Source organism: Schistocerca cancellata, chromosome 6, assembly GCF_023864275.1.
Source record: "Schistocerca cancellata isolate TAMUIC-IGC-003103 chromosome 6, iqSchCanc2.1, whole genome shotgun sequence".
Classification (NCBI taxonomy): Eukaryota; Metazoa; Arthropoda; class Insecta; order Orthoptera; family Acrididae; genus Schistocerca; species Schistocerca cancellata.
In genome coordinates, this window is record NC_064631.1 from 4,663,518 (window position 1) to 4,688,498 (window position 24,981).

At 53.5% G+C, this 24,981-nt stretch overlaps 1 protein-coding gene and 19 non-coding genes across 20 annotated transcripts; all 20 read right to left on the bottom strand.

Annotated features, from left to right (window-relative positions):
• Positions 1 to 209: 209 nt before the first annotated feature.
• On the bottom strand, positions 210 to 328 carry LOC126088841 (5S ribosomal RNA). Its single transcript, XR_007520191.1, has one exon. It is a non-coding gene; the product is annotated as a 5S ribosomal RNA (ribosomal RNA).
• An 845-nt stretch (positions 329 to 1,173) lies between these two features.
• LOC126088842 (5S ribosomal RNA) lies at positions 1,174 to 1,292 on the bottom strand. Its single transcript, XR_007520192.1, has one exon. It is a non-coding gene; the product is annotated as a 5S ribosomal RNA (ribosomal RNA).
• An 849-nt stretch (positions 1,293 to 2,141) lies between these two features.
• LOC126089115 (5S ribosomal RNA) lies at positions 2,142 to 2,260 on the bottom strand. The gene has a single exon (XR_007520456.1). It is a non-coding gene; the product is annotated as a 5S ribosomal RNA (ribosomal RNA).
• An 855-nt stretch (positions 2,261 to 3,115) lies between these two features.
• Positions 3,116 to 3,234, bottom strand: LOC126088843 (5S ribosomal RNA). Its single transcript, XR_007520193.1, has one exon. It is a non-coding gene; the product is annotated as a 5S ribosomal RNA (ribosomal RNA).
• Positions 3,235 to 4,080: 846 nt separating this feature from the next.
• Positions 4,081 to 4,199, bottom strand: LOC126088844 (5S ribosomal RNA). Its single transcript, XR_007520194.1, has one exon. It is a non-coding gene; the product is annotated as a 5S ribosomal RNA (ribosomal RNA).
• An 839-nt stretch (positions 4,200 to 5,038) lies between these two features.
• On the bottom strand, positions 5,039 to 5,157 carry LOC126089116 (5S ribosomal RNA). Its single transcript, XR_007520457.1, has one exon. It is a non-coding gene; the product is annotated as a 5S ribosomal RNA (ribosomal RNA).
• A 1,165-nt stretch (positions 5,158 to 6,322) lies between these two features.
• Positions 6,323 to 6,441, bottom strand: LOC126088845 (5S ribosomal RNA). The gene has a single exon (XR_007520195.1). It is a non-coding gene; the product is annotated as a 5S ribosomal RNA (ribosomal RNA).
• An 851-nt stretch (positions 6,442 to 7,292) lies between these two features.
• On the bottom strand, positions 7,293 to 7,411 carry LOC126088846 (5S ribosomal RNA). The gene has a single exon (XR_007520196.1). It is a non-coding gene; the product is annotated as a 5S ribosomal RNA (ribosomal RNA).
• An 851-nt stretch (positions 7,412 to 8,262) lies between these two features.
• LOC126088847 (5S ribosomal RNA) lies at positions 8,263 to 8,381 on the bottom strand. Its single transcript, XR_007520197.1, has one exon. It is a non-coding gene; the product is annotated as a 5S ribosomal RNA (ribosomal RNA).
• An 851-nt stretch (positions 8,382 to 9,232) lies between these two features.
• Positions 9,233 to 9,351, bottom strand: LOC126088848 (5S ribosomal RNA). The gene has a single exon (XR_007520198.1). It is a non-coding gene; the product is annotated as a 5S ribosomal RNA (ribosomal RNA).
• A 5,408-nt stretch (positions 9,352 to 14,759) lies between these two features.
• Positions 14,760 to 16,183, bottom strand: LOC126191071 (uncharacterized). The gene is made up of 3 exons (XM_049931791.1): positions 16,135 to 16,183; positions 15,616 to 15,745; positions 14,760 to 15,444 (listed from the first exon to the last, which is right to left on the bottom strand). The coding sequence occupies exons 1-3, from the start codon at positions 16,181 to 16,183 to the stop codon at positions 14,760 to 14,762; spliced, it is 864 nt and encodes a 287-aa protein (XP_049787748.1).
• Positions 16,184 to 16,765: 582 nt separating this feature from the next.
• Positions 16,766 to 16,884, bottom strand: LOC126088849 (5S ribosomal RNA). Its single transcript, XR_007520199.1, has one exon. It is a non-coding gene; the product is annotated as a 5S ribosomal RNA (ribosomal RNA).
• An 850-nt stretch (positions 16,885 to 17,734) lies between these two features.
• Positions 17,735 to 17,853, bottom strand: LOC126089005 (5S ribosomal RNA). The gene has a single exon (XR_007520350.1). It is a non-coding gene; the product is annotated as a 5S ribosomal RNA (ribosomal RNA).
• Positions 17,854 to 18,694: 841 nt separating this feature from the next.
• Positions 18,695 to 18,813, bottom strand: LOC126088851 (5S ribosomal RNA). The gene has a single exon (XR_007520201.1). It is a non-coding gene; the product is annotated as a 5S ribosomal RNA (ribosomal RNA).
• An 851-nt stretch (positions 18,814 to 19,664) lies between these two features.
• LOC126088852 (5S ribosomal RNA) lies at positions 19,665 to 19,783 on the bottom strand. The gene has a single exon (XR_007520202.1). It is a non-coding gene; the product is annotated as a 5S ribosomal RNA (ribosomal RNA).
• Positions 19,784 to 20,631: 848 nt separating this feature from the next.
• LOC126088853 (5S ribosomal RNA) lies at positions 20,632 to 20,750 on the bottom strand. The gene has a single exon (XR_007520203.1). It is a non-coding gene; the product is annotated as a 5S ribosomal RNA (ribosomal RNA).
• An 839-nt stretch (positions 20,751 to 21,589) lies between these two features.
• LOC126089117 (5S ribosomal RNA) lies at positions 21,590 to 21,708 on the bottom strand. The gene has a single exon (XR_007520458.1). It is a non-coding gene; the product is annotated as a 5S ribosomal RNA (ribosomal RNA).
• An 854-nt stretch (positions 21,709 to 22,562) lies between these two features.
• LOC126088854 (5S ribosomal RNA) lies at positions 22,563 to 22,681 on the bottom strand. Its single transcript, XR_007520204.1, has one exon. It is a non-coding gene; the product is annotated as a 5S ribosomal RNA (ribosomal RNA).
• Positions 22,682 to 23,520: 839 nt separating this feature from the next.
• LOC126089120 (5S ribosomal RNA) lies at positions 23,521 to 23,639 on the bottom strand. The gene has a single exon (XR_007520460.1). It is a non-coding gene; the product is annotated as a 5S ribosomal RNA (ribosomal RNA).
• Positions 23,640 to 24,484: 845 nt separating this feature from the next.
• Positions 24,485 to 24,603, bottom strand: LOC126089121 (5S ribosomal RNA). The gene has a single exon (XR_007520461.1). It is a non-coding gene; the product is annotated as a 5S ribosomal RNA (ribosomal RNA).
• Between the last annotated feature and the right edge of the window lie 378 nt (positions 24,604 to 24,981).

A 24,981-nucleotide genomic window follows, 5' to 3' on the forward strand; every position in this document is an offset into this window, starting at 1 on the left:
GAAATCACCTGCCGATTCGTACTGTTTTGTCGTTTTCAAAGTCTTCTTGGCAAACTTGGTTAGCACATTCTCCCTCAAACTGAGTTAATTACTGCATTTTCGTACCATTACAGTAGTTTAAAAGGCTTAAGGAAGCATCTTTGTCACAACAGAAAGGTAGTTTGAAATTTGGGATGGCGACATAACAAAAAAGAAAAAAACAGGAAGGGAGCCAACAGCACCCGGGTTTCCCAGGCGGTCACCCATCCAAGTACTAGCCGGGCCCGATGATGCTTAACTTCGGTGATCGGACGAGAACCGGTGTATTCATCATGGTATGGCCGTTGGCGCTCATCTAATGTAGGAGCACGGCAGAATTCGCGTTCGGCTTTTCTCCCAACACACAAAATGTTAGTTTTCGGCCGCATTTGACGAAAGCGCTTCCTTCCGCAACCGCCAGTTCCTCGAGGACGGCGCGGGGAGGCGCGCCCGGCGTCCCAGCAGAGTGACGGCCGAATTGGCGGGCGCACCGCCGCGTGTGTGAGACGCACTGCTGCTCGTTGCACCCCCTGTCATTCGCTGGGCGCGTGCAGCCTTCGACACTAGCGGAGGACGCATCTTGTCCCTGGTGTTCAGCGGAGGGCCTGTGCGGGGTGTGGCAGTGTCGTGCTGGAGGGCCCACTGGTAGCGATGTGGGCTTCCTCGCCTCGCCTCGCCTCGCCTCGCCTCGCCTCACACCAGGTGTCTGCGTAGTTTGCAGTGCATTCGCACCATTCCTATCCCTGTCCCTGTCCCCGTCCCGACTTGTCCCGACTTTGCTCGACTGCCGCTCGCTGCCACTCGGGTCGTGGTCCATATGACAGCGCAAGCACGACAAACGTCTGCGGGACGAGACGAGACGAGACGAGACGACTAAGGAATAAGTTCGTGGTTACAAATCAAATTTGGAACTCAACACACCTACACAACAATAGGCGGTGAAATATTTCAGAAATCACCTGCCGATTCGTAGTGTTTTGTCGTTTTCAAAGTCTTCTTGGCAAACTTGGTTAGCACATTCTCCCTCAAACAGAGTTAATTACTGCATTTTCGTTCCATTACAGTAGTTTAAAAGGCTTAAGGAAGCATCTTTGTCACAACAGAAAGGTAGTTTGAAAATTGGGCTGGCGACATAACAAAAAAAAACAGTAAGGGAGCCAACAGCACCCGGGTTTCCCAGGCGGTCACCCATCCAAGTACTAGCCGGGCCCGATGATGCTTAACTTCGGTGATCGGACGAGAACCGGTGTATTCATCATGGTATGGCCGTTGGCGCTCATCTAATGTAGGAGCACGGCAGAATTCGCGTTCGGCTTTTCTCCCAACACACAAAATGTTAGTTTTCGGCCGCATTTGACGAAAGCGCTTCCTTCCGCAACCGCCAGTTCCTCGAGGACGGCGCGGGGAGGCGCGCCCGGCGTCCCAGCAGAGTGACGGCCGAATTGGCGGGCGCACCGCCGCGTGTGTGAGACGCACTGCTGCTCGTTGCACCCCCTGTCATTCGCTGGGCGCGTGCAGCCTTCGACACTAGCGGAGGACGCATCTTGTCCCTGGTGTTCAGCGGAGGGCCTGTGCGGGGTGTGGCAGTGTCGTGCTGGAGGGCCCACTGGTAGCGATGTGGGCTTCCTCGCCTCGCCTCGCCTCGCCTCGCCTCACACCAGGTGTCTGCGTAAGTTTGCAGTGCATTCGCACCATTCCTATCCCTGTCCCTGTCCCCGTCCCGACTTGTCCCGACTTTGCTCGACTGCCGCTCGCTGCCGCTCGGGTCGTAGTCCATATGACAGCGCAAGCACGACAAACGTCTGCGGGACGAGACGAGACGAGACGAGACGAGACGACTAAGGAATAAATTCGTGGTTACAAATCAAATTTGGAACTCTACACTCCTACACAACAATAGGCGGTGACGTATTTCAGAAATCATCTGCCGATTCGTACTGTTTTGTCGTTTTCAAAGTCTTCTTGGCAAACTTGGTTAGCACATTCTCCCTCAAACAGAGTTAATTACTGCATTTTCGTACCATTTCAGTAGTTTAAAAGGCTTAAGGAAGCATCTTTGTCACAACAGAAAGGTAGTTTGAAAATTGGGCTGGCGACATAACAAAAAAAAAAAACAGGAAGGGAGCCAACAGCACCCGGGTTTCCCAGGCGGTCACCCATCCAAGTACTAGACGGGCCCGATGATGCTTAACTTCGGTGATCGGACGAGAACCGGTGTATTCATCATGGTATGGCCGTTGGCGCTCATCTAATGTAGGAGCACGGCAGAATTCTCGTTCGGCTTTTCTCCCAACACACAAAATGTTAGTTTTCGGCCGCATTTGACGAAAGCGCTTCCTTCCGCAACCGACAGTTCCTCGAGGACGGCGCGGGAAGGCGCGCCCGGCGTCCCAGCAGAGTGACGGCCGAATTGGCGGGCGCACCGCCGCGTGTGTGAGACGCACTGCTGCTCGTTGCACCCCCTGTCATTCGCTGGGCGCGTGCAGCCTTTGACACAAGCGGAGGACGCATCTTGTCCCTGGTGTTCAGCGGAAGGCCTGTGCGGGGTGTGGCAGTGTCGTGCTGGAGGGCCCACTGGTAGCGATGTGGGCTTCCTCGCCTCGCCTCGCCTCGCCTCGCCTCGCCTCACACCAGGTGTCTGCGTAGTTTGCAGTGCATTCGCACCATTCCTGTCCCTGTCCCTGTCCCCGTCCCGACTTGTCCCGACTTTGCTCGACTGCCGCTCGCTGCCGCTCGGGTCGTGGTCCATATGACAGCGCAAGCACGACAAACGTCTGCGGGACGAGACGAGACGAGACGAGACGAGACGACTAAGGAATAAATTCGTGGTTACAAATCAAATTTGGAACTCTACACTCCTACACAACAATAGGCGGTGACGTATTTCAGAAATCACCTGCCGATTCGTACTGTTTTGTCGTTTTCAAAGTCTTCTTGGCAAACTTGGTTAGCACATTCTCCCTCAAACTGAGTTAATTACTGCATTTTCGTACCATTACAGTAGTTTAAAAGGCTTAAGGAAGCATCTTTGTCACAACAGAAAGGTAGTTTGAAATTTGGGATGGCGACATAACAAAAAAGAAAAAAACAGGAAGGGAGCCAACAGCACCCGGGTTTCCCAGGCGGTCACCCATCCAAGTACTAGCCGGGCCCGATGATGCTTAACTTCGGTGATCGGACGAGAACCGGTGTATTCATCATGGTATGGCCGTTGGCGCTCATCTAATGTAGGAGCACGGCAGAATTCGCGTTCGGCTTTTCTCCCAACACACAAAATGTTAGTTTTCGGCCGCATTTGACGAAAGCGCTTCCTTCCGCAACCGCCACTTCCTCGAGGACGGCGCGGGGAGGCGCGCCCGGCGTCCCAGCAGAGTGACGGCCGAATTGGCGGGCGCACCGCCGCGTGTGTGAGACGCACTGCTGCTCGTTGCACCCCCTGTCATTCGCTGGGCGCGTGCAGCCTTCGACACTAGCGGAGGACGCATCTTGTCCCTGGTGTTCAGCGGAGGGCCTGTGCGGGGTGTGGCAGTGTCGTGCTGGAGGGCCCACTGGTAGCGATGTGGGCTTCCTCGCCTCGCCTCGCCTCGCCTCGCCTCGCCTCACACCAGGTGTCTGCGTAGTTTGCAGTGCATTCGCACCATTCCTATCCCTGTCCCTGTCCCCGTCCGGACTTGTCCCGACTTTGCTCGACTGCCGCTCGCTGCCGCTCGGGTCGTGGTCCATATGACAGCGCAAGCACGACAAACGTCTGCGGGACGAGACGAGACGAGACGAGACGACTAAGGAATAAGTTCGTGGTTACAAATCAAATTTGGAACTCAACACACCTACACAACAATAGGCGGTGACGTATTTCAGAAATCACCTGCCGATTCGTAGTGTTTTGTCGTTTTCAAAGTCTTCTTGGCAAACTTGGTTAGCACATTCTCCCTCAAACTGAGTTAATTACTGCATTTTCGTTCCATTACAGTAGTTTAAAAGGCTTAAGGAAGCATCTTTGTCACAACAGAAAGGTAGTTTGAAAATTGGGCTGGCGACATAACAAAAAAAAAACAGTAAGGGAGCCAACAGCACCCGGGTTTCCCAGGCGGTCACCCATCCAAGTACTAGCCGGGCCCGATGATGCTTAACTTCGGTGATCGGACGAGAACCGGTGTATTCATCATGGTATGGCCGTTGGCGCTCATCTAATGTAGGAGCACGGCAGAATTCGCGTTCGGCTTTTCTCCCAACACACAAAATGTTAGTTTTCGGCCGCATTTGACGAAAGCGCTTCCTTCCGCAACCGCCAGTTCCTCGAGGACGGCGCGGGGAGGCGCGCCCGGCGTCCCAGCAGAGTGACGGCCGAATTGGCGGGCGCACCGCCGCGTGTGTGAGACGCACTGCTGCTCGTTGCACCCCCTGTCATTCGCTGGGCGCGTGCAGCCTTCGACACTAGCGGAGGACGCATCTTGTCCCTGGTGTTCAGCGGAGGGCCTGTGCGGTGTGTGGCAGTGTCGTGCTGGAGGGCCCACTGGTAGCGATGTGGGCTTCCTCGCCTCGCCTCGCCTCGCCTCGCCTCACACCAGGTGTCTGCGTAAGTTTGCAGTGCATTCGCACCATTCCTATCCCTGTCCCTGTCCCCGTCCCGACTTGTCCCGACTTTGCTCGACTGCCGCTCGCTGCCGCTCGGGTCGTAGTCCATATGACAGCGCAAGCACGACAAACGTCTGCGGGACGAGACGAGACGAGACGACTAAGGAATAAATTCGTGGTTACAAATCAAATTTGGAACTCTACACTCCCACACAACAATAGGCGGTGACGTATTTCAGAAATCATCTGCCGATTCGTACTGTTTTGTCGTTTTCAAAGTCTTCTTGGCAAACTTGGTTAGCACATTCTCCCTCAAACAGAGTTAATTACTGCATTTTCGTACCATTACAGTAGTTTAAAAGGCTTAAGGAAGCATCTTTGTCACAACAGAAAGGTAGTTTGAAAATTGGGCTGGCGACATAACAAAAAAAAAAAACAGGAAGGGAGCCAACAGCACCCGGGTTTCCCAGGCGGTCACCCATCCAAGTACTAGACGGGCCCGATGATGCTTAACTTCGGTGATCGGACGAGAACCGGTGTATTCATCATGGTATGGCCGTTGGCGCTCATCTAATGTAGGAGCACGGCAGAATTCTCGTTCGGCTTTTCTCCCAACACACAAAATGTTAGTTTTCGGCCGCATTTGACGAAAGCGCTTCCTTCCGCAACCGCCAGTTCCTCGAGGACGGCGCGGGAAGGCGCGCCCGGCGTCCCAGCAGAGTGACGGCCGAATTGGCGGGCGCACCGCCGCGTGTGTGAGACGCACTGCTGCTCGTTGCACCCCCTGTCATTCGCTGGGCGCGTGCAGCCTTTGACACAAGCGGAGGACGCATCTTGTCCCTGGTGTTCAGCGGAAGGCCTGTGCGGGGTGTGGCAGTGTCGTGCTGGAGGGCCCACTGGTAGCGATGTGGGCTTCCTCGCCTCGCCTCGCCTCGCCTCGCCACGCCTCACACCAGGTGTCTGCGTAGTTTGCAGTGCATTCGCACCATTCCTGTCCCTGTCCCTGTCCCCGTCCCGACTTGTCCCGAGAGTGACGGCCGAATTGGCGGGCGCACCGCCGCGTGTGTGAGACGCACTGCTGCTCGTTGCACCCCCTGTCATTCGCTGGGCGCGTGCAGCCTTTGACACAAGCGGAGGACGCATCTTGTCCTTGGTGTTCAGCGGAAGGCCTGTGCGGGGTGTGGCAGTGTCGTGCTGGAGGGCCCACTGGTAGCGATGTGGGCTTCCTCGCCTCGCCTCGCCTCGCCTCGCCTCGCCTCACACCAGGTGTCTGCGTAGTTTGCAGTGCATTCGCACCATTCCTGTCCCTGTCCCTGTCCCCGTCCCGACTTGTCCCGACTTTGCTCGACTGCCGCTCGCTGCCGCTCGGGTCGTGGTCCATATGACAGCGCAAGCACGACAAACGTCTGCGGGACGAGACGAGACGAGACGAGACGAGACGACTAAGGAATAAATTCGTGGTTACAAATCAAATTTGGTACTCTACACTCCTACACAACAATAGGCGGTGACGTATTTCAGAAATCACCTGCCGATTCGTACAGTTTTGTCGTTTTCAAAGTCTTTTTGGCAAACTTGGTTAGCACATTCTCCCTCAAACTGAGTTAATTACTTCATTTTCGTACCATTACAGTAGTTTAAAAGGCTTAAGGAAGCATCTTTGTCACAACAGAAAGGTGGTTTGAAATTTGGGATGGCGACATAACAAAAAAAAAAAAAACAGGAAGGGAGCCAACAGCACCCGGGTTTCCCAGGCGGTCACCCATCCAAGTACTAGCCGGGCCCGATGATGCTTAACTTCGGTGATCGGACGAGAACCGGTGTATTCATCATGGTATGGCCGTTGGCGCTCATCTAATGTAGGAGCACGGCAGAATTCGCGTTCGGCTTCTCTCCCAACACACAAAATGTTAGTTTTCGGCCGCATTTGACGAAAGCGCTTCCTTCCGCAACCGCCACTTCCTCGAGGACGGCGCGGGGAGGCGCGCCCGGCGTCCCAGCAGAGTGACGGCCGAATTGGCGGGCGCACCGCCGCGTGTGTGAGACGCACTGCTGCTCGTTGCACCCCCTGTCATTCGCTGGGCGCGTGCAGCCTTCGACACTAGCGGAGGACGCATCTTGTCCCTGGTGTTCAGCGGAGGGCCTGTGCGGGGTGTGGCAGTGTCGTGCTGGAGGGCCCACTGGTAGCGATGTGGGCTTCCTCGCCTCGCCTCGCCTCGCCTCGCCTCGCCTCGCCTCACACCAGGTGTCTGCGTAGTTTGCAGTGCATTCGCACCATTCCTATACCTGTCCCTGTCTCCGTCCCGACTTGTCCCGACTTTGCTCGACTGCCGCTCGCTGCCGCTCGGGTCGTGGTCCATATGACAGCGCAAGCACGACAAACGTCTGCGGGACGAGACGAGACGAGACGAGACGACTAAGGAATAAGTTCGTGGTTACAAATCAAATTTGGAACTCAACACACCTACACAACAATAGGCGGTGACGTATTTCAGAAATCACCTGCCGATTCGTAGTGTTTTGTCGTTTTCAAAGTCTTCTTGGCAAACTTGGTTAGCACATTCTCCCTCAAACTGAGTTAATTACTGCATTTTCGTTCCATTACAGTAGTTTAAAAGGCTTAAGGAAGCATCTTTGTCACAACAGAAAGGTAGTTTGAAAATTGGGCTGGCGACATAACAAAAAAAAAACAGTAAGGGAGCCAACAGCACCCGGGTTTCCCAGGCGGTCACCCATCCAAGTACTAGCCGGGCCCGATGATGCTTAACTTCGGTGATCGGACGAGAACCGGTGTATTCATCATGGTATGGCCGTTGGCGCTCATCTAATGTAGGAGCACGGCAGAATTCGCGTTCGGCTTTTCTCCCAACACACAAAATGTTAGTTTTCGGCCGCATTTGACGAAAGCGCTTCCTTCCGCAACCGCCAGTTCCTCGAGGACGGCGCGGGGAGGCGCGCCCGGCGTCCCAGCAGAGTGACGGCCGAATTGGCGGGCGCACCGCCGCGTGTGTGAGACGCACTGCTGCTCGTTGCACCCCCTGTCATTCGCTGGGCGCGTGCAGCCTTCGACACTAGCGGAGGACGCATCTTGTCCCTGGTGTTCAGCGGAGGGCCGGTGCGGGGTGTGGCAGTGTCGTGCTGGAGGGCCCACTGGTAGCGATGTGGGCTTCCTCGCCTCGCCTCGCCTCGCCTCGCCTCGCCTCGCCTCACACCAGGTGTCTGCGTAGTTTGCAGTGCATTCGCACCATTCCTATCCCTGTCCCTGTCCCCGTCCCGACTTGTCCCGACTTTGCTCGACTGCCGCTCGCTGCCGCTCGGGTCGTGGTCCATATGACAGCGCAAGCACGACAAACGTCTGCGGGACGAGACGAGACGAGACGAGACGACTAAGGAATAAGTTCGTGGTTACAAATCAAATTTGGAACTCAACACACCTACACAACAATAGGCGGTGACGTATTTCAGAAATCACCTGCCGATTCGTAGTGTTTTGTCGTTTTCAAAGTCTTCTTGGCAAACTTGGTTAGCACATTCTCCCTCAAACTGAGTTAATTACTGCATTTTCGTTCCATTACAGTAGTTTAAAAGGCTTAAGGAAGCATCTTTGTCACAACAGAAAGGTAGTTTGAAAATTGGGCTGGCGACATAACAAAAAAAAAACAGTAAGGGAGCCAACAGCACCCGGGTTTCCCAGGCGGTCACCCATCCAAGTACTAGCCGGGCCCGATGATGCTTAACTTCGGTGATCGGACGAGAACCGGTGTATTCATCATGGTATGGCCGTTGGCGCTCATCTAATGTAGGAGCACGGCAGAATTCGCGTTCGGCTTTTCTCCCAACACACAAAATGTTAGTTTTCGGCCGCATTTGACGAAAGCGCTTCCTTCCGCAACCGCCACTTCCTCGAGGACGGCGCGGGGAGGCGCGCCCGGCGTCCCAGCAGAGTGACGGCCGAATTGGCGGGCGCACCGCCGCGTGTGTGAGACGCACTGCTGCTCGTTGCACCCCCTGTCATTCGCTGGGCGCGTGCAGCCTTCGACACTAGCGGAGGACGCATCTTGTCCCTGGTGTTCAGCGGAGGGCCTGTGCGGGGTGTGGCAGTGTCGTGCTGGAGGGCCCACTGGTAGCGATGTGGGCTTCCTCGCCTCGCCTCGCCTCGCCTCGCCTCGCCTCACACCAGGTGTCTGCGTAGTTTGCAGTGCATTCGCACCATTCCTATCCCTGTCCCTGTCCCCGTCCGGACTTGTCCCGACTTTGCTCGACTGCCGCTCGCTGCCGCTCGGGTCGTGGTCCATATGACAGCGCAAGCACGACAAACGTCTGCGGGACGAGACGAGACGAGACGAGACGACTAAGGAATAAGTTCGTGGTTACAAATCAAATTTGGAACTCAACACACCTACACAACAATAGGCGGTGACGTATTTCAGAAATCACCTGCCGATTCGTAGTGTTTTGTCGTTTTCAAAGTCTTCTTGGCAAACTTGGTTAGCACATTCTCCCTCAAACTGAGTTAATTACTGCATTTTCGTTCCATTACAGTAGTTTAAAAGGCTTAAGGAAGCATCTTTGTCACAACAGAAAGGTAGTTTGAAAATTGGGCTGGCGACATAACAAAAAAAAAAAAAAACAGTAAGGGAGCCAACAGCACCCGGGTTTCCCAGGCGGTCACCCATCCAAGTACTAGCCGGGCCCGATGATGCTTAACTTCGGTGATCGGACGAGAACCGGTGTATTCATCATGGTATGGCCGTTGGCGCTCATCTAATGTAGGAGCACGGCAGAATTCGCGTTCGGCTTTTCTCCCAACACACAAAATGTTAGTTTTCGGCCGCATTTGACGAAAGCGCTTCCTTCCGCAACCGCCAGTTCCTCGAGGACGGCGCGGGGAGGCGCGCCCGGCGTCCCAGCAGAGTGACGGCCGAATTGGCGGGCGCACCGCCGCGTGTGTGAGACGCACTGCTGCTCGTTGCACCCCCTGTCATTCGCTGGGCGCGTGCAGCCTTCGACACTAGCGGAGGACGCATCTTGTCCCTGGTGTTCAGCGGAGGGCCTGTGCGGGGTGTGGCAGTGTCGTGCTGGAGGGCCCACTGGTAGCGATGTGGGCTTCCTCGCCTCGCCTCGCCTCGCCTCGCCTCGCCTCACACCAGGTGTCTGCGTAGTTTGCAGTGCATTCGCACCATTCCTATCCCTGTCCCTGTCCCCGTCCGGACTTGTCCCGACTTTGCTCGACTGCCGCTCGCTGCCGCTCGGGTCGTGGTCCATATGACAGCGCAAGCACGACAAACGTCTGCGGGACGAGACGAGACGAGACGAGACGACTAAGGAATAAGTTCGTGGTTACAAATCAAATTTGGAACTCAACACACCTACACAACAATAGGCGGTGACGTATTTCAGATATCACCTGCCGATTCGTAGTGTTTTGTCGTTTTCAAAGTCTTCTTGGCAAACTTGGTTAGCACATTCTCCCTCAAACTGAGTTAATTACTGCATTTTCGTTCCATTACAGTAGTTTAAAAGGCTTAAGGAAGCATCTTTGTCACAACAGAAAGGTAGTTTGAAAATTGGGCTGGCGACATAACAAAAAAAAAAAACAGTAAGGGAGCCAACAGCACCCGGGTTTCCCAGGCGGTCACCCATCCAAGTACTAGCCGGGCCCGATGATGCTTAACTTCGGTGATCGGACGAGAACTTTTTTTTTTTTTCTTTTTTTTTTTTAAAAAGGCTTAAGGAAGCAACTTTGTCACAACAGAAAGGTAGTTTGAAAATTGGGATGGCGACATAACAAAAAAAAAAAAAAAAAAGGAAGGGAGCCAACAGCACCCGGGTTTCCCAGGCGGTCACCCATCCAAGTACTAGCCGGGCCCGATGATGCTTAACTTCGGTGATCGGACGAGAACTTTTTTTTTTTTTTTTTTTTTTTTTTTTCAGAAAGGTAGTTTGAAAATTGGGCTGGCGACATAACAAAAAAAAAAAAAAAAAAAAAAAAAGGAAGGGAGCCAACAGCACCTTTTTTTTTTGTGTGTGAGATCAGCATTTTTCTTATTGGATATCTTTTTTTTTTTTTTTTCTTTGTTTATTTTTTTTTTTTTTTTTATTTTTTTTTTTTTTTGTTGAGATCCTTTAGGAGAACAAAGGTCCATTGTGGCCAGCGGAAACATGTCCAAAACGATGTGAGAAAGGAATACCATTCGCTGAAGGTGTGGATATAACGTGAGGAAGGAAGAACGCAAACGCGAAACACAAATAAAAAACCATTCTAGAAGGACAATGACCACAAGTCAGCAGCGGAGGCCTCCCGCCGCAAGAGAAAAGCAAAAGTAAAGTGACTCTCAAAGAAAATTTAAAAATAAAAAACACACACGAACAAGCACACTATACGTGCCAAATATGTCCGGCGCACGGTAAAGGTGAATTCTACACAATTCCGGCAGCAGCAAACATTATTTCGTCTTCTCGATAAGCTTGATTTCCGTGCCCAAGAGGCAACCGTTTCAACACAAAATATCTTTAAGCACCGTCTCACAGTTCAGGGACAAGTCAATTGACAGTCCTGCAATAGTCACAAAAATTTAGGAAAAGTCAGCAATTAGGGAACAAATCGTCAAATCCAGGAGAGAAAAAAAAAAAAACCAATATGGCAATCCTAAGGACAACCTCCCAAAATGGCGGAAGATTAGTCGAGCCGGTGAGACAAATTAACTGTCATACATCAAGAATAGAACAATGATATCATTCCGCACATTCCACCAAAAGGAACAGTGGAATGGAAAGTACATAATCATGGCAGGAGAGAAATATGTAATTTGGTAAAGGCGGTCCGTAGAGGTACATCTAAAAATCGGGCATAATTGGAAACATACTGCGGGTTACGTTTCTCCCGCCCATAGTAGTCCCAAAGATACGTCAAAAACTGCAAGCGATCCATGAGTCGAAGAGAAAAAATCGCATGTGCAGCATGCGCAGCGATCCACACGGTAGCGTTTCTCTTGGTGGCAGGATACGGCCGCCAGTCGGGAACCAGGATATACAAAGGCTGTATGGCACGCGGGGTAGTCCGATTGATCAATGCCAACATCTCACGGGTGGCATCCCATACCTCTTGAAACTGGGGGCACACAAAACGGTGTTCGATCGTGTCCTCAGCCGCGCACCGCCCGCAGAGGCCACTCGGGAGGAGATTGATTGCGTGGAGTTTCGCATTCGTGGCAACGGTGCGATTCACAACTTTATACCAGGTGGCCCGAACATCGGATGTCAACAATTTACTGGAAATGTTGGACCACACCGTCCGCCAATCGCATTGCGGCAGCCTCAACTCCCATTTGTTAGTCGGCAGAGTTCCGCGGAGGGCCTCTGCGATCGCGCTGACGCTACCCCTGCGCCGGTCGTCGCCTATCAGATAGCTAGTGTGGAGGAAATACTGGCGAACGAAATTCAATCTGTACGGGATAGCCTGGACAGAGACAGGCGCGCGGAGAGAAGCAGGGCGGTAAAGGTCGAAGAGTACCGACGTGGGGCTAAGCCCCGCATTGGCTATTACACGGTTGGTGCGGTGGAGCAAAAGGGCAGCACACTTTGAAGGAAAATCAACCATACCGACGCCGCCCCTGTCCGGCGGGAGCGTGCAAATATTGTAGGCGACTTTAAAGATTTCGCCTCGCCAGACCAACCAAGAAACAGCATGCTTGATTGCCCGTTCAATCTCCTTCGGCACCGGCAAAACTTGAGCCAAGTACCAGGCCTTGGCCAACACCTGGGTATTTACAACCGAAGCTCTATCCAGCAAAGACAAATTTCGTTTGGCGGCAGCCTGAGTCGCCGCTCGTACAGAATATAACACCGCGCGCCAATTTATCACCGCCATTTGTTGTACATTGGCAGTCATCTGGATCCCGAGAATCTTATGTCGCAACCTTACGGTATACCAATCACGACGGACAGCCCTCATGGTCGCAGTAAGCGGCAGTAAGATGGACTTACGGGGGTTCACAACCGCACCCGATGCCGTTTCAAATTGATGAAGAATGAGGCGGAGCGTATCAATATCATCGGGACGTTGGATAAAAACACCCAAGTCGTCCGCATACGCCCGACAGACAAGCGAACCTGTACCAAACGGGACACCGTGGCAAACATTTGTTATCTTACGGATCAGAGGATCCAACGCTAAAACGAATAATCCCATGGAAAGTGGGCACCCTTGGCGGACGGATCTGTTCATCCTGAGGACATCACCGGCCTGGCCATGAAAAAGGATTCTGGATGTAGCCGATTTCAGAAGGTTAGATATCACATGCGTGAATGTTAAACCAAATCCAAACTTAGACATGACCCGCCGCAAGTACTCGTGACTAATTCTATCAAACGCGTTATGAAAATCAATGGAAAGTATCGCAGCCCGGCCGCCACGGCGTGACGAGGCAGAAGCGATACACTCACGATACGCGAGTACAGCGTCATAAATATTCCGTCCAGGTACGGCACACGATTGAGAAGGACTAATGACGGTCTTCAACGCCGGCCGCAAACGGTGGGAAAAGCAGCGTGCTATGATTTTATAATCGGCGTTTAAGAGTGTGATCGGCCGTAAAGTCACCGCACTTGGGATGCCAGTGGTTTTCGGGATGAGGACGACGAGACCCTCTAAAAATTCTTCCGGCACATCGAGACCATTATGTATTTCATTCACCATGGCAACAAAAGTATCAGTTAAAAGACCGGAAAATTTCACATAAAATTCCACAGGAATGCCGTCATGGCCAGGGGCCTTTCCCTTCGGGCTAGCCTTAACGGCGGCAGAAACATCAGCAGCTGTAAAACGCTCATTTAAAAGAAGTCTATCCTGACGCGTTAAAATAGAAGGCAGGTCGTGTAAAAACATCTGCAAGGAGGCTTCATTCAAAGGTTGAGATTGAAAGAGATTAGAGTAGTGATCGTAAATTTCGTCCTGAATCACCCGGCAATCTGAAGTCCTAAGACCGTCACGCGTTATCCAGTCGGTGAATAAAAGTTTTTCACGCCGCAGACGGGCCCGTCGTAAATGATACAATGAAAGCGGTTCCTCCAAAGTGGGATCGAAAGGCCTGCTACGGACAACAGAGCCCTGTGCCTTCCGATGCAGATGGTTTAAAATCTTCGTCTTAATTTTCCGTAACGTGGGAAGGAGTTCAGGGCGGTCGGTAACCCGAGTAATTAAATCCTGTAAACAATCGCGATAGAAAGCGACCGTCATCACTTCCCAATGGGCCTTGTCACGACAGTAATTAATGAGCAGAGTACGAATAGCCGGTTTAGCGTGACGGAGCCACCAATCGACAGTAGAACCCGCCTGTGGGCGGCTCTGAAGAAGTTGGTGCCACAACAAATGCACCTGTTCGACAAGACTGACGTCATCCAAAACACTAACATTGAATTTCCAGTAGGATCGCGTACGTTCTGGGCGAACAGACGGAACATTAAAAGCACACAAATAACCACAATGATCCGAAAAAGCGACGGGAGCAACTTCTGCCTGCAAGATTTGAGCAGCGAGGTCCGGCGATATATAAAATCTGTCCAATCTACTATGCCCAGTAGGATAAAAATATGTAAAACCTGTAGCAGTCGGACTAAAACAAAGCCACGTGTCCTCAAGTTTAAAAGTGTCAACTAAAGTTTGCAGTGCAAGACACTTATTCGCCGTCGGCTCCTGGTCGGCATCACGCAAGACACAATTAAAATCACCACCTAAGATGATCCGTCGGTGGTTTCGATGGAAGAGCTGACATAAATCATGATGGAAAAAAGTATCCCTCAGACGTTTAGTGTCAGTTCCAGAGGGGGCATACACGTTAACAAAAAATATGTCGCAGATAACACATGCCAACCCTCGTCCATTCGGTAAAATTTCTACGTGTTTATACTCTAAACCGGGCGTGATTAAAATAGCCGTACCAAAGGTCGCTTCCGGATCAATATTAAGAATTACATTATAGGCAGTAAGATGCGGGACAACGTCAGCTGTTATTTCTTGAAGGAAAACCACATCGCAACGAGCAGATTGCAAAAAGTGTAAGAGGGCGTGAACTTTACGGTCACTTCGGATGTGATTGATATTAAGGGTGAGGACGCGTAACTGGTGGAATGCACGCGTCAGGGTGGACTCTGTAACTTAAGCGGAACTAGAAAAAGTGATCCTCCTCCACATCATCAGACCACTGCATGGTGTCCGAAGGAGCAGGTGCGGCGTCCGGAACGGGCCGGGAAGCGGGGGCGGTGGGCACCGACACAGGTGGACCGTGTACGAAAGGTGCGTCGCGACGCTCTTGGACCAAAGTATCCGTCAGTCCCTCAACCGCCTGGTCGAAGGTGACGTCGACGCCCTCAGTGGGCGCCGTTTTCGAACGCTTCTTTGACCTTTTACGCTTCGGTTTTGGATCGGCAGGGGCGGACTGAGTGGAAGCTTGGGACACCTCACTTTCGGCACCGCTAGCATCCGCCTCGCCGGCGGTGGACGGGCCCGGCTGTGACGGCAATTTCCGCTTGTCTGTCGGCGGGGCGGGGACTGAAATCGGCCGTGGTGACGCGACCAACATTTCAGAAGTCTCCGGAACGGGCACGTCCGAAACACTGACGGCTGGCAAATCAGCAATACGGACCTCGCGAGGGGTGTGATCGGCAGGTAAACTTTGTTCTGACACAACCGGGGGAACGACAACTGTGGGCGGAGTCACATTGTCAGACACAGGAGCCTCAGCTGCAGGAGCGGCAGAAACCGGTCGGTCGGGCGGGGTGATCGAGGGGGGTCCAACCAACGCGCCCGCATACGTGGAGGTATCAGCAGCTTCGCGCGGCAGCTGAGCCGGCCTGCGTAAAGTGCAGGTTTGTCGCAAATGATCTGTTTTGCCACACACGGAGCACGTCTGCGGCTGCCCACTATAGCTGAGGAAAGCGCGCGTGCCAGCAATGAGCAAATACGACGGTATATGTTTCTTCAAATCTACACGGACCGTCCGAACACCACTCAGAACCCGGTACCTAAATCCTGCAGGCCACACATCATTCTCCACACTAAGCACGGTGCCAAATTCTCCGAGTTTACGAGCAATGGCCTCATTTGGGCATTCGAACGGAACATTATAAACTTTCACATTTCGAATGCCGAAGCCTGCCGGCAGAATCAAAACATCAGACAAAGCACCGTCCACGTGCTTAAACTTCTTAACTCCACCACTTTCGGTAACAAGCTTGTCTACAAAATCCGCGGTCGGAAGTTTCAAAAATACAGAGTTTTGAATAAAGTCAAGCTGGATACCGATCAAATCAGATTCGGGAATACGCAATTCGGAAAATACCCATTCGTGTACATCAAAAGGCGACGGTCTAGCCGCGTTCCTATCAAAAACACACTGTACGGAGTTAGCACGATTCATAATAAAGCGTCAATAAACTTACAGGAACTAGTAGAGAAGAGAGAACGCTGCGAGGCGCAGCACCAAACACGCGACGAAGACACCGCCTGCAGCACACGAAGGTGTCAGCAGGCACGAGCCTAACACACGTCCGGCTGGGCGCGTGCAGCCTTCGACACTAGCGGAGGACGCATCTTGTCCCTGGTGTTCAGCGGAGGGCCTGTGCGGGGTGTGGCAGTGTCGTGCTGGAGGGCCCACTGGTAGCGATGTGGGCTTCCTCGCCTCGCCTCGCCTCGCCTCGCCTCGCCTCGCCTCACACCAGGTGTCTGCGTAGTTTGCAGTGCATTCGCACCATTCCTATCCCTGTCCCTGTCCCCGTCCCGACTTGTCCCGACTTTGCTCGACTGCCGCTCGCTGCCGCTCGGGTCGTGGTCCATATGACAGCGCAAGCACGACAAACGTCTGCGGGACGAGACGAGACGAGACGAGACGACTAAGGAATAAGTTCGTGGTTACAAATCAAATTTGGAACTCAACACACCTACACAACAATAGGCGGTGACGTATTTCAGAAATCACCTGCCGATTCGTAGTGTTTTGTCGTTTTCAAAGTCTTCTTGGCAAACTTGGTTAGCACATTCTCCCTCAAACTGAGTTAATTACTGCATTTTCGTTCCATTACAGTAGTTTAAAAGGCTTAAGGAAGCATCTTTGTCACAACAGAAAGGTAGTTTGAAAATTGGGCTGGCGACATAACAAAAAAAAAACAGGAAGGGAGCCAACAGCACCCGGGTTTCCCAGGCGGTCACCCATCCAAGTACTAGCCGGGCCCGATGATGCTTAACTTCGGTGATCGGACGAGAACCGGTGTATTCATCATGGTATGGCCGTTGGCGCTCATCTAATGTAGGAGCACGGCAGAATTCGCGTTCGGCTTTTCTCCCAACACACAAAATGTTAGTTTTCGGCCGCATTTGACGAAAGCGCTTCCTTCCGCAACCGCCAGTTCCTCGAGAACGGCGCGGGGAGGCGCGCCCGGCGTCCCAGCAGAGTGACGGCCGAATTGGCGGGCGCACCGCCGCGTGTGTGAGACGCACTGCTGCTCGTTGCACCCCCTGTCATTCGCTGGGCGCGTGCAGCCTTCGACACTAGCGGAGGACGCATCTTGTCCCTGGTGTTCAGCGGAGGGCCTGTGCGGGGTGTGGCAGTGTCGTGCTGGAGGGCCCACTGGTAGCGATGTGGGCTTCCTCGCCTCGCCTCGCCTCGCCTCGCCTCGCCTCACACCAGGTGTCTGCGTAGTTTGCAGTGCATTCGCACCATTCCTATCCCTGTCCCTGTCCCCGTCCGGACTTGTCCCGACTTTGCTCGACTGCCGCTCGCTGCCGCTCGGGTCGTGGTCCATATGACAGCGCAAGCACGACAAACGTCTGCGGGACGAGACGAGACGAGACGAGACGACTAAGGAATAAGTTCGTGGTTACAAATCAAATTTGGAACTCAACACACCTACACAACAATAGGCGGTGACGTATTTCAGAAATCACCTGCCGATTCGTAGTGTTTTGTCGTTTTCAAAGTCTTCTTGGCAAACTTGGTTAGCACATTCTCCCTCAAACTGAGTTAATTACTGCATTTTCGTTCCATTACAGTAGTTTAAAAGGCTTAAGGAAGCATCTTTGTCACAACAGAAAGGTAGTTTGAAAATTGGGCTGGCGACATAACAAAAAAAAAAAAAACAGTAAGGGAGCCAACAGCACCCGGGTTTCCCAGGCGGTCACCCATCCAAGTACTAGCCGGGCCCGATGATGCTTAACTTCGGTGATCGGACGAGAACCGGTGTATTCATCATGGTATGGCCGTCGGCGCTCATCTAATGTAGGAGCACGGCAGAATTCGCGTTCGGCTTTTCTCCCAACACACAAAATGTTAGTTTTCGGCCGCATTTGACGAAAGCGCTTCCTTCCGCAACCGCCAGTTCCTCGAGGACGGCGCGGGGAGGCGCGCCCGGCGTCCCAGCAGAGTGACGGCCGAATTGGCGGGCGCACCGCCGCGTGTGTGAGACGCACTGCTGCTCGTTGCACCCCCTGTCATTCGCTGGGCGCGTGCAGCCTTCGACACTAGCGGAGGACGCATCTTGTCCCTGGTGTTCAGCGGAGGGCCTGTGCGGTGTGTGGCAGTGTCGTGCTGGAGGGCCCACTGGTAGCGATGTGGGCTTCCTCGCCTCGCCTCGCCTCGCCTCGCCTCACACCAGGTGTCTGCGTAAGTTTGCAGTGCATTCGCACCATTCCTATCCCTGTCCCTGTCCCCGTCCCGACTTGTCCCGACTTTGCTCGACTGCCGCTCGCTGCCGCTCGGGTCGTAGTCCATATGACAGCGCAAGCACGACAAACGTCTGCGGGACGAGACGAGACGAGACGACTAAGGAATAAATTCGTGGTTACAAATCAAATTTGGAACTCTACACTCCTACACAACAATAGGCGGTGACGTATTTCAGAAATCATCTGCCGATTCGTACTGTTTTGTCGTTTTCAAAGTCTTCTTGGCAAACTTGGTTAGCACATTCTCCCTCAAACAGAGTTAATTACTGCATTTTCGTACCATTACAGTAGTTTAAAAGGCTTAAGGAAGCATCTTTGTCACAACAGAAAGGTAGTTTGAAATTTGGGATGGCGACATAACAAAAAAAAAAAAAACAGGAAGGGAGCCAACAGCACCCGGGTTTCCCAGGCGGTCACCCATCCAAGTACTAGCCGGGCCCGATGATGCTTAACTTCGGTGATCGGACGAGAACCGGTGTATTCATCATGGTATGGCCGTTGGCGCTCATCTAATGTAGGAGCACGGCAGAATTCGCGTTCGGCTTCTCTCCCAACACACAAAATGTTAGTTTTCGGCCGCATTTGACGAAAGCGCTTCCTTCCGCAACCGCCAGTTCCTCGAGGACGGCGCGGGGAGGCGCGCCCGGCGTCCCAGCAGAGTGACGGCCGAATTGGCGGGCGCACCGCCGCGTGTGTGAGACGCACTGCTGCTCGTTGCACCCCCTGTCATTCGCAGGGCGCGTGCAGCCTTCGACACTAGCGGAGGACGCATCTTGTCCCTGGTGTTCAGCGGAGGGCCTGTGCGGGGTGTGGCAGTGTCGTGCTGGAGGGCCCACTGGTAGCGATGTGGGCTTCCTCGCCTCGCCTCGCCTCGCCTCGCCTCGCCTCGCCTCACACCAGGTGTCTGCGTAGTTTGCAGTGCATTCGCACCATTCCTATCCCTGTCCCTGTCCCCGTCCCGACTTGTCCCGACTTTGCTCGACTGCCGCTCGCTGCCGCTCGGGTCGTGGTCCATATGACAGCGCAAGCACGACAAACGTCTGCGGGACGAGACGAGACGAGACGAGACGACTAAGGAATAAGTTCGTGGTTACAAATCAAATTTGGAACTCAACACACCTACACAACAATAGGCGGTGACGTATTTCAGAAATCACCTGCCGATTCGTAGTGTTTTGTCGTTTTCAAAGTCTTCTTGGCAAACTTGGTTAGCACATTCTCCCTCAAACTGAGTTAATTACTGCATTTTCGTTCCATTACAGTAGTTTAAAAGGCTTAAGGAAGCATCTTTGTCACAACAGAAAGGTAGTTTGAAAATTGGGCTGGCGACATAACAAAAAAAAAACAGTAAGGGAGCCAACAGCACCCGGGTTTCCCAGGCGGTCACCCATCCAAGTACTAGCCGGGCCCGATGATGCTTAACTTCGGTGATCGGACGAGAACCGGTGTATTCATCATGGTATGGCCGTTGGCGCTCATCTAATGTAGGAGCACGGCAGAATTCGCGTTCGGCTTTTCTCCCAACACACAAAATGTTAGTTTTCGGCCGCATTTGACGAAAGCGCTTCCTTCCGCAACCGCCAGTTCCTCGAGGACGGCGCGGGGAGGCGCGCCCGGCGTCCCAGCAGAGTGACGGCCGAATTGGCGGGCGCACCGCCGCGTGTGTGAGACGCACTGCTGCTCGTTGCACCCCCTGTCATTCGCTGGGCGCGTGCAGCCTTCGACACTAGCGGAGGACGCATCTTGTCCCTGGTGTTCAGCGGAGGGCCTGTGCGGGGTGTGGCAGTGTCGTGCTGGAGGGCCCACTGGTAGCGATGTGGGCTTCCTCGCCTCGCCTCGCCTCGCCTCGCCTCGCCTCACACCAGGTGTCTGCGTAGTTTGCAGTGCATTCGCACCATTCCTATCCCTGTCCCTGTCCCCGTCCGGACTTGTCCCGACTTTGCTCGACTGCCGCTCGCTGCCGCTCGGGTCGTGGTCCATATGACAGCGCAAGCACGACAAACGTCTGCGGGACGAGACGAGACGAGACGAGACGACTAAGGAATAAGTTCGTGGTTACAAATCAAATTTGGAACTCAACACACCTACACAACAATAGGCGGTGACGTATTTCAGAAATCACCTGCCGATTCGTAGTGTTTTGTCGTTTTCAAAGTCTTCTTGGCAAACTTGGTTAGCACATTCTCCCTCAAACTGAGTTAATTACTGCATTTTCGTTCCATTACAGTAGTTTAAATGGCTTAAGGAAGCATCTTTGTCACAACAGAAAGGTAGTTTGAAAATTGGGCTGGCGACATAACAAAAAAAAAAAACAGTAAGGGAGCCAACAGCACCCGGGTTTCCCAGGCGGTCACCCATCCAAGTACTAGCCGGGCCCGATGATGCTTAACTTCGGTGATCGGACGAGAACCGGTGTATTCATCATGGTATGGCCGTTGGCGCTCATCTAATGTAGGAGCACGGCAGAATTCGCGTTCGGCTTTTCTCCCAACACACAAAATGTTAGTTTTCGGCCGCATTTGACGAAAGCGCTTCCTTCCGCAACCGCCAGTTCCTCGAGGACGGCGCGGGGAGGCGCGCCCGGCGTCCCAGCAGAGTGACGGCCGAATTGGCGGGCGCACCGCCGCGTGTGTGAGACGCACTGCTGCTCGTTGCACCCCCTGTCATTCGCTGGGCGCGTGCAGCCTTCGACACTAGCGGAGGACGCATCTTATCCCTGGTGTTCAGCGGAGGGCCTGTGCGGTGTGTGGCAGTGTCGTGCTGGAGGGCCCACTGGTAGCGATGTGGGCTTCCTCGCCTCGCCTCGCCTCGCCTCGCCTCACACCAGGTGTCTGCGTAAGTTTGCAGTGCATTCGCACCATTCCTATCCCTGTCCCTGTCCCCGTCCCGACTTGTCCCGACTTTGCTCGACTGCCGCTCGCTGCCGCTCGGGTCGTAGTCCATATGACAGCGCAAGCACGACAAACGTCTGCGGGACGAGACGAGACGAGACGACTAAGGAATAAATTCGTGGTTACAAATCAAATTTGGAACTCTACACTCCTACACAACAATAGGCGGTGACGTATTTCAGAAATCATCTGCCGATTCGTACTGTTTTGTCGTTTTCAAAGTCTTCTTGGCAAACTTGGTTAGCACATTCTCCCTCAAACAGAGTTAATTACTGCATTTTCGTACCATTACAGTAGTTTAAAAGGCTTAAGGAAGCATCTTTGTCACAACAGAAAGGTAGTTTGAAAATTGGGCTGGCGACATAACAAAAAAAAAAAACAGGAAGGGAGCCAACAGCACCCGGGTTTCCCAGGCGGTCACCCATCCAAGTACTAGACGGGCCCGATGATGCTTAACTTCGGTGATCGGACGAGAACCGGTGTATTCATCATGGTATGGCCGTTGGCGCTCATCTAATGTAGGAGCACGGCAGAATTCTCGTTCGGCTTTTCTCCCAACACACAAAATGTTAGTTTTCGGCCGCATTTGACGAAAGCGCTTCCTTCCGCAACCGCCAGTTCCTCGAGGACGGCGCGGGAAGGCGCGCCCGGCGTCCCAGCAGAGTGACGGCCGAATTGGCGGGCGCACCGCCGCGTGTGTGAGACGCACTGCTGCTCGTTGCACCCCCTGTCATTCGCTGGGCGCGTGCAGCCTTTGACACAAGCGGAGGACGCATCTTGTCCCTGGTGTTCAGCGGAAGGCCTGTGCGGGGTGTGGCAGTGTCGTGCTGGAGGGCCCACTGGTAGCGATGTGGGCTTCCTCGCCTCGCCTCGCCTCGCCTCGCCTCGCCTCACACCAGGTGTCTGCGTAGTTTGCAGTGCATTCGCACCATTCCTGTCCCTGTCCCTGTCCCCGTCCCGACTTGTCCCGACTTTGCTCGACTGCCGCTCGCTGCCGCTCGGGTCGTGGTCCATATGACAGCGCAAGCACGACAAACGTCTGCGGGACGAGACGAGACGAGACGAGACGAGACGACTAAGGAATAAATTCGTGGTTACAAATCAAATTTGGAACTCTACACTCCTACACAACAATAGGCGGTGACGTATTTCAGAAATCACCTGCCGATTCGTACTGTTTTGTCGTTTTCAAAGTCTTTTTGGCAAACTTGGTTAGCACATTCTCCCTCAAACTGAGTTAATTACTTCATTTTCGTACCATTACAGTAGTTTAAAAGGCTTAAGGAAGCATCTTTGTCACAACAGAAAGGTAGTTTGAAATTTGGGATGGCGACATAACAAAAAAAAAAAAACAGGAAGGGAGCCAACAGCACCCGGGTTTCCCAGGCGGTCACCCATCCAAGTACTAGCCGGGCCCGATGATGCTTAACTTCGGTGATCGGACGAGAACCGGTGTATTCATCATGGTATGGCCGTTGGCGCTCATCTAATGTAGGAGCACGGCAGAATTCGCTTTCGGCTTCTCTCCCAACACACAAAATGTTAGTTTTCGGCCGCATTTGACGAAAGCGCTTCCTTCCGCAACCGCCAGTTCCTCGAGGACGGCGCGGGGAGGCGCGCCCGGCGTCCCAGCAGAGTGACGGCCGAATTGGCGGGCGCACCGCCGCGTGTGTGAGACGCACTGCTGCTCGTTGCACCCCCTGTCATTCGCTGGGCGCGTGCAGCCTTCGACACTAGCGGAGGACGCATCTTGTCCCTGGTGTTCAGCGGAGGGCCTGTGCGGGGTGTGGCAGTGTCGTGCTGGAGGGCCCACTGGTAGCGATGTGGGCTTCCTCGCCTCGCCTCGCCTCGCCTCGCCTCACACCAGGTGTCTGCGTAAGTTTGCAGTGCATTCGCACCATTCCTATCCCTGTCCCTGTCCCCGTCCCGACTTGTCCCGACTTTGCTCGACTGCCGCTCGCTGCCGCTCGGGTCGTAGTCCATATGACAGCGCAAGCACGACAAACGTCTGCGGGACGAGACGAGACGAGACGACTAAGGAATAAATTCGTGGTTACAAATCAAATTTGGAACTCTACACTCCTACACAACAATAGGCGGTGACGTATTTCAGAAATCATCTGCCGATTCGTACTGTTTTGTCGTTTTCAAAGTCTTCTTGGCAAACTTGGTTAGCACATTCTCCCTCAAACAGAGTTAATTACTGCATTTTCGTACCATTACAGTAGTTTAAAAGGCTTAAGGAAGCATCTTTGTCACAACAGAAAGGTAGTTTGAAAATTGGGCTGGCGACATAACAAAAAAAAAAAACAGGAAGGGAGCCAACAGCACCCGGGTTTCCCAGGCGGTCACCCATCCAAGTACTAGACGGGCCCGATGATGCTTAACTTCGGTGATCGGACGAGAACCGGTGTATTCATCATGGTATGGCCGTTGGCGCTCATCTAATGTAGGAGCACGGCAGAATTCTCGTTCGGCTTTTCTCCCAACACACAAAATGTTAGTTTTCGGCCGCATTTGACGAAAGCGCTTCCTTCCGCAACCGCCAGTTCCTCGAGGACGGCGCGGGAAGGCGCGCCCGGCGTCCCAGCAGAGTGACGGCCGAATTGGCGGGCGCACCGCCGCGTGTGTGAGACGCACTGCTGCTCGTTGCACCCCCTGTCATTCGCTGGGCGCGTGCAGCCTTTGACACAAGCGGAGGACGCATCTTGTCCCTGGTGTTCAGCGGAAGGCCTGTGCGGGGTGTGGCAGTGTCGTGCTGGAGGGCCCACTGGTAGCGATGTGGGCTTCCTCGCCTCGCCTCGCCTCGCCTCGCCTCGCCTCACACCAGGTGTCTGCGTAGTTTGCAGTGCATTCGCACCATTCCTGTCCCTGTCCCTGTCCCCGTCCCGACTTGTCCCGACTTTGCTCGACTGCCGCTCGCTGCCGCTCGGGTCGTAGTCCATATGACAGCGCAAGCACGACAAACGTCTGCGGGACGAGACGAGACGAGACGACTAAGGAATAAATTCGTGGTTACAAATCAAATTTGGAACTCTACACTCCTACACAACAATAGGCGGTGACGTATTTCAGAAATCATCTGCCGATTCGTACTGTTTTGTCGTTTTCAAAGTCTTTTTGGCAAACTTGGTTAGCACATTCTCCCTCAAACTGAGTTAATTACTGCATTTTCGTACCATTACAGTAGTTTAAAAGGCTTAAGGAAGCATCTTTGTCACAACAGAAAGGTAGTTTGAAAATTGGGCTGGCGACATAACAAAAAAAAAAAAAACAGGAAGGGAGCCAACAGCACCCGGGTTTCCCAGGCGGTCACCCATCCAAGTACTAGACGGGCCCGATGATGCTTAACTTCGGTGATCGGACGAGAACCGGTGTATTCATCATGGTATGGCCGTTGGCGCTCATCTAATGTAGGAGCACGGCAGAATTCGCGTTCGGCTTTTCTCCCAACACACAAAATGTTAGTTTTCGGCCGCATTTGACGAAAGCGCTTCCTTCCGCAACCGCCAGTTCCTCGAGAACGGCGCGGGGAGGCGCGCCCGGCGTCCCAGCAGAGTGACGGCCGAATTGGCGGGCGCACCGCCGCGTGTGTGAGACGCACTGCTGCTCGTTGCACCCCCTGTCATTCGCTGGGCGCGTGCAGCCTTCGACACTAGCGGAGGACGCATCTTGTCCCTGGTGTTCAGCGGAAGGCCTGTGCGGGGTGTGGCAGTGTCGTGCTGGAGGGCCCACTGGTAGCGATGTGGGCTTCCTCGCCTCGCCTCGCCACGCCTCGCC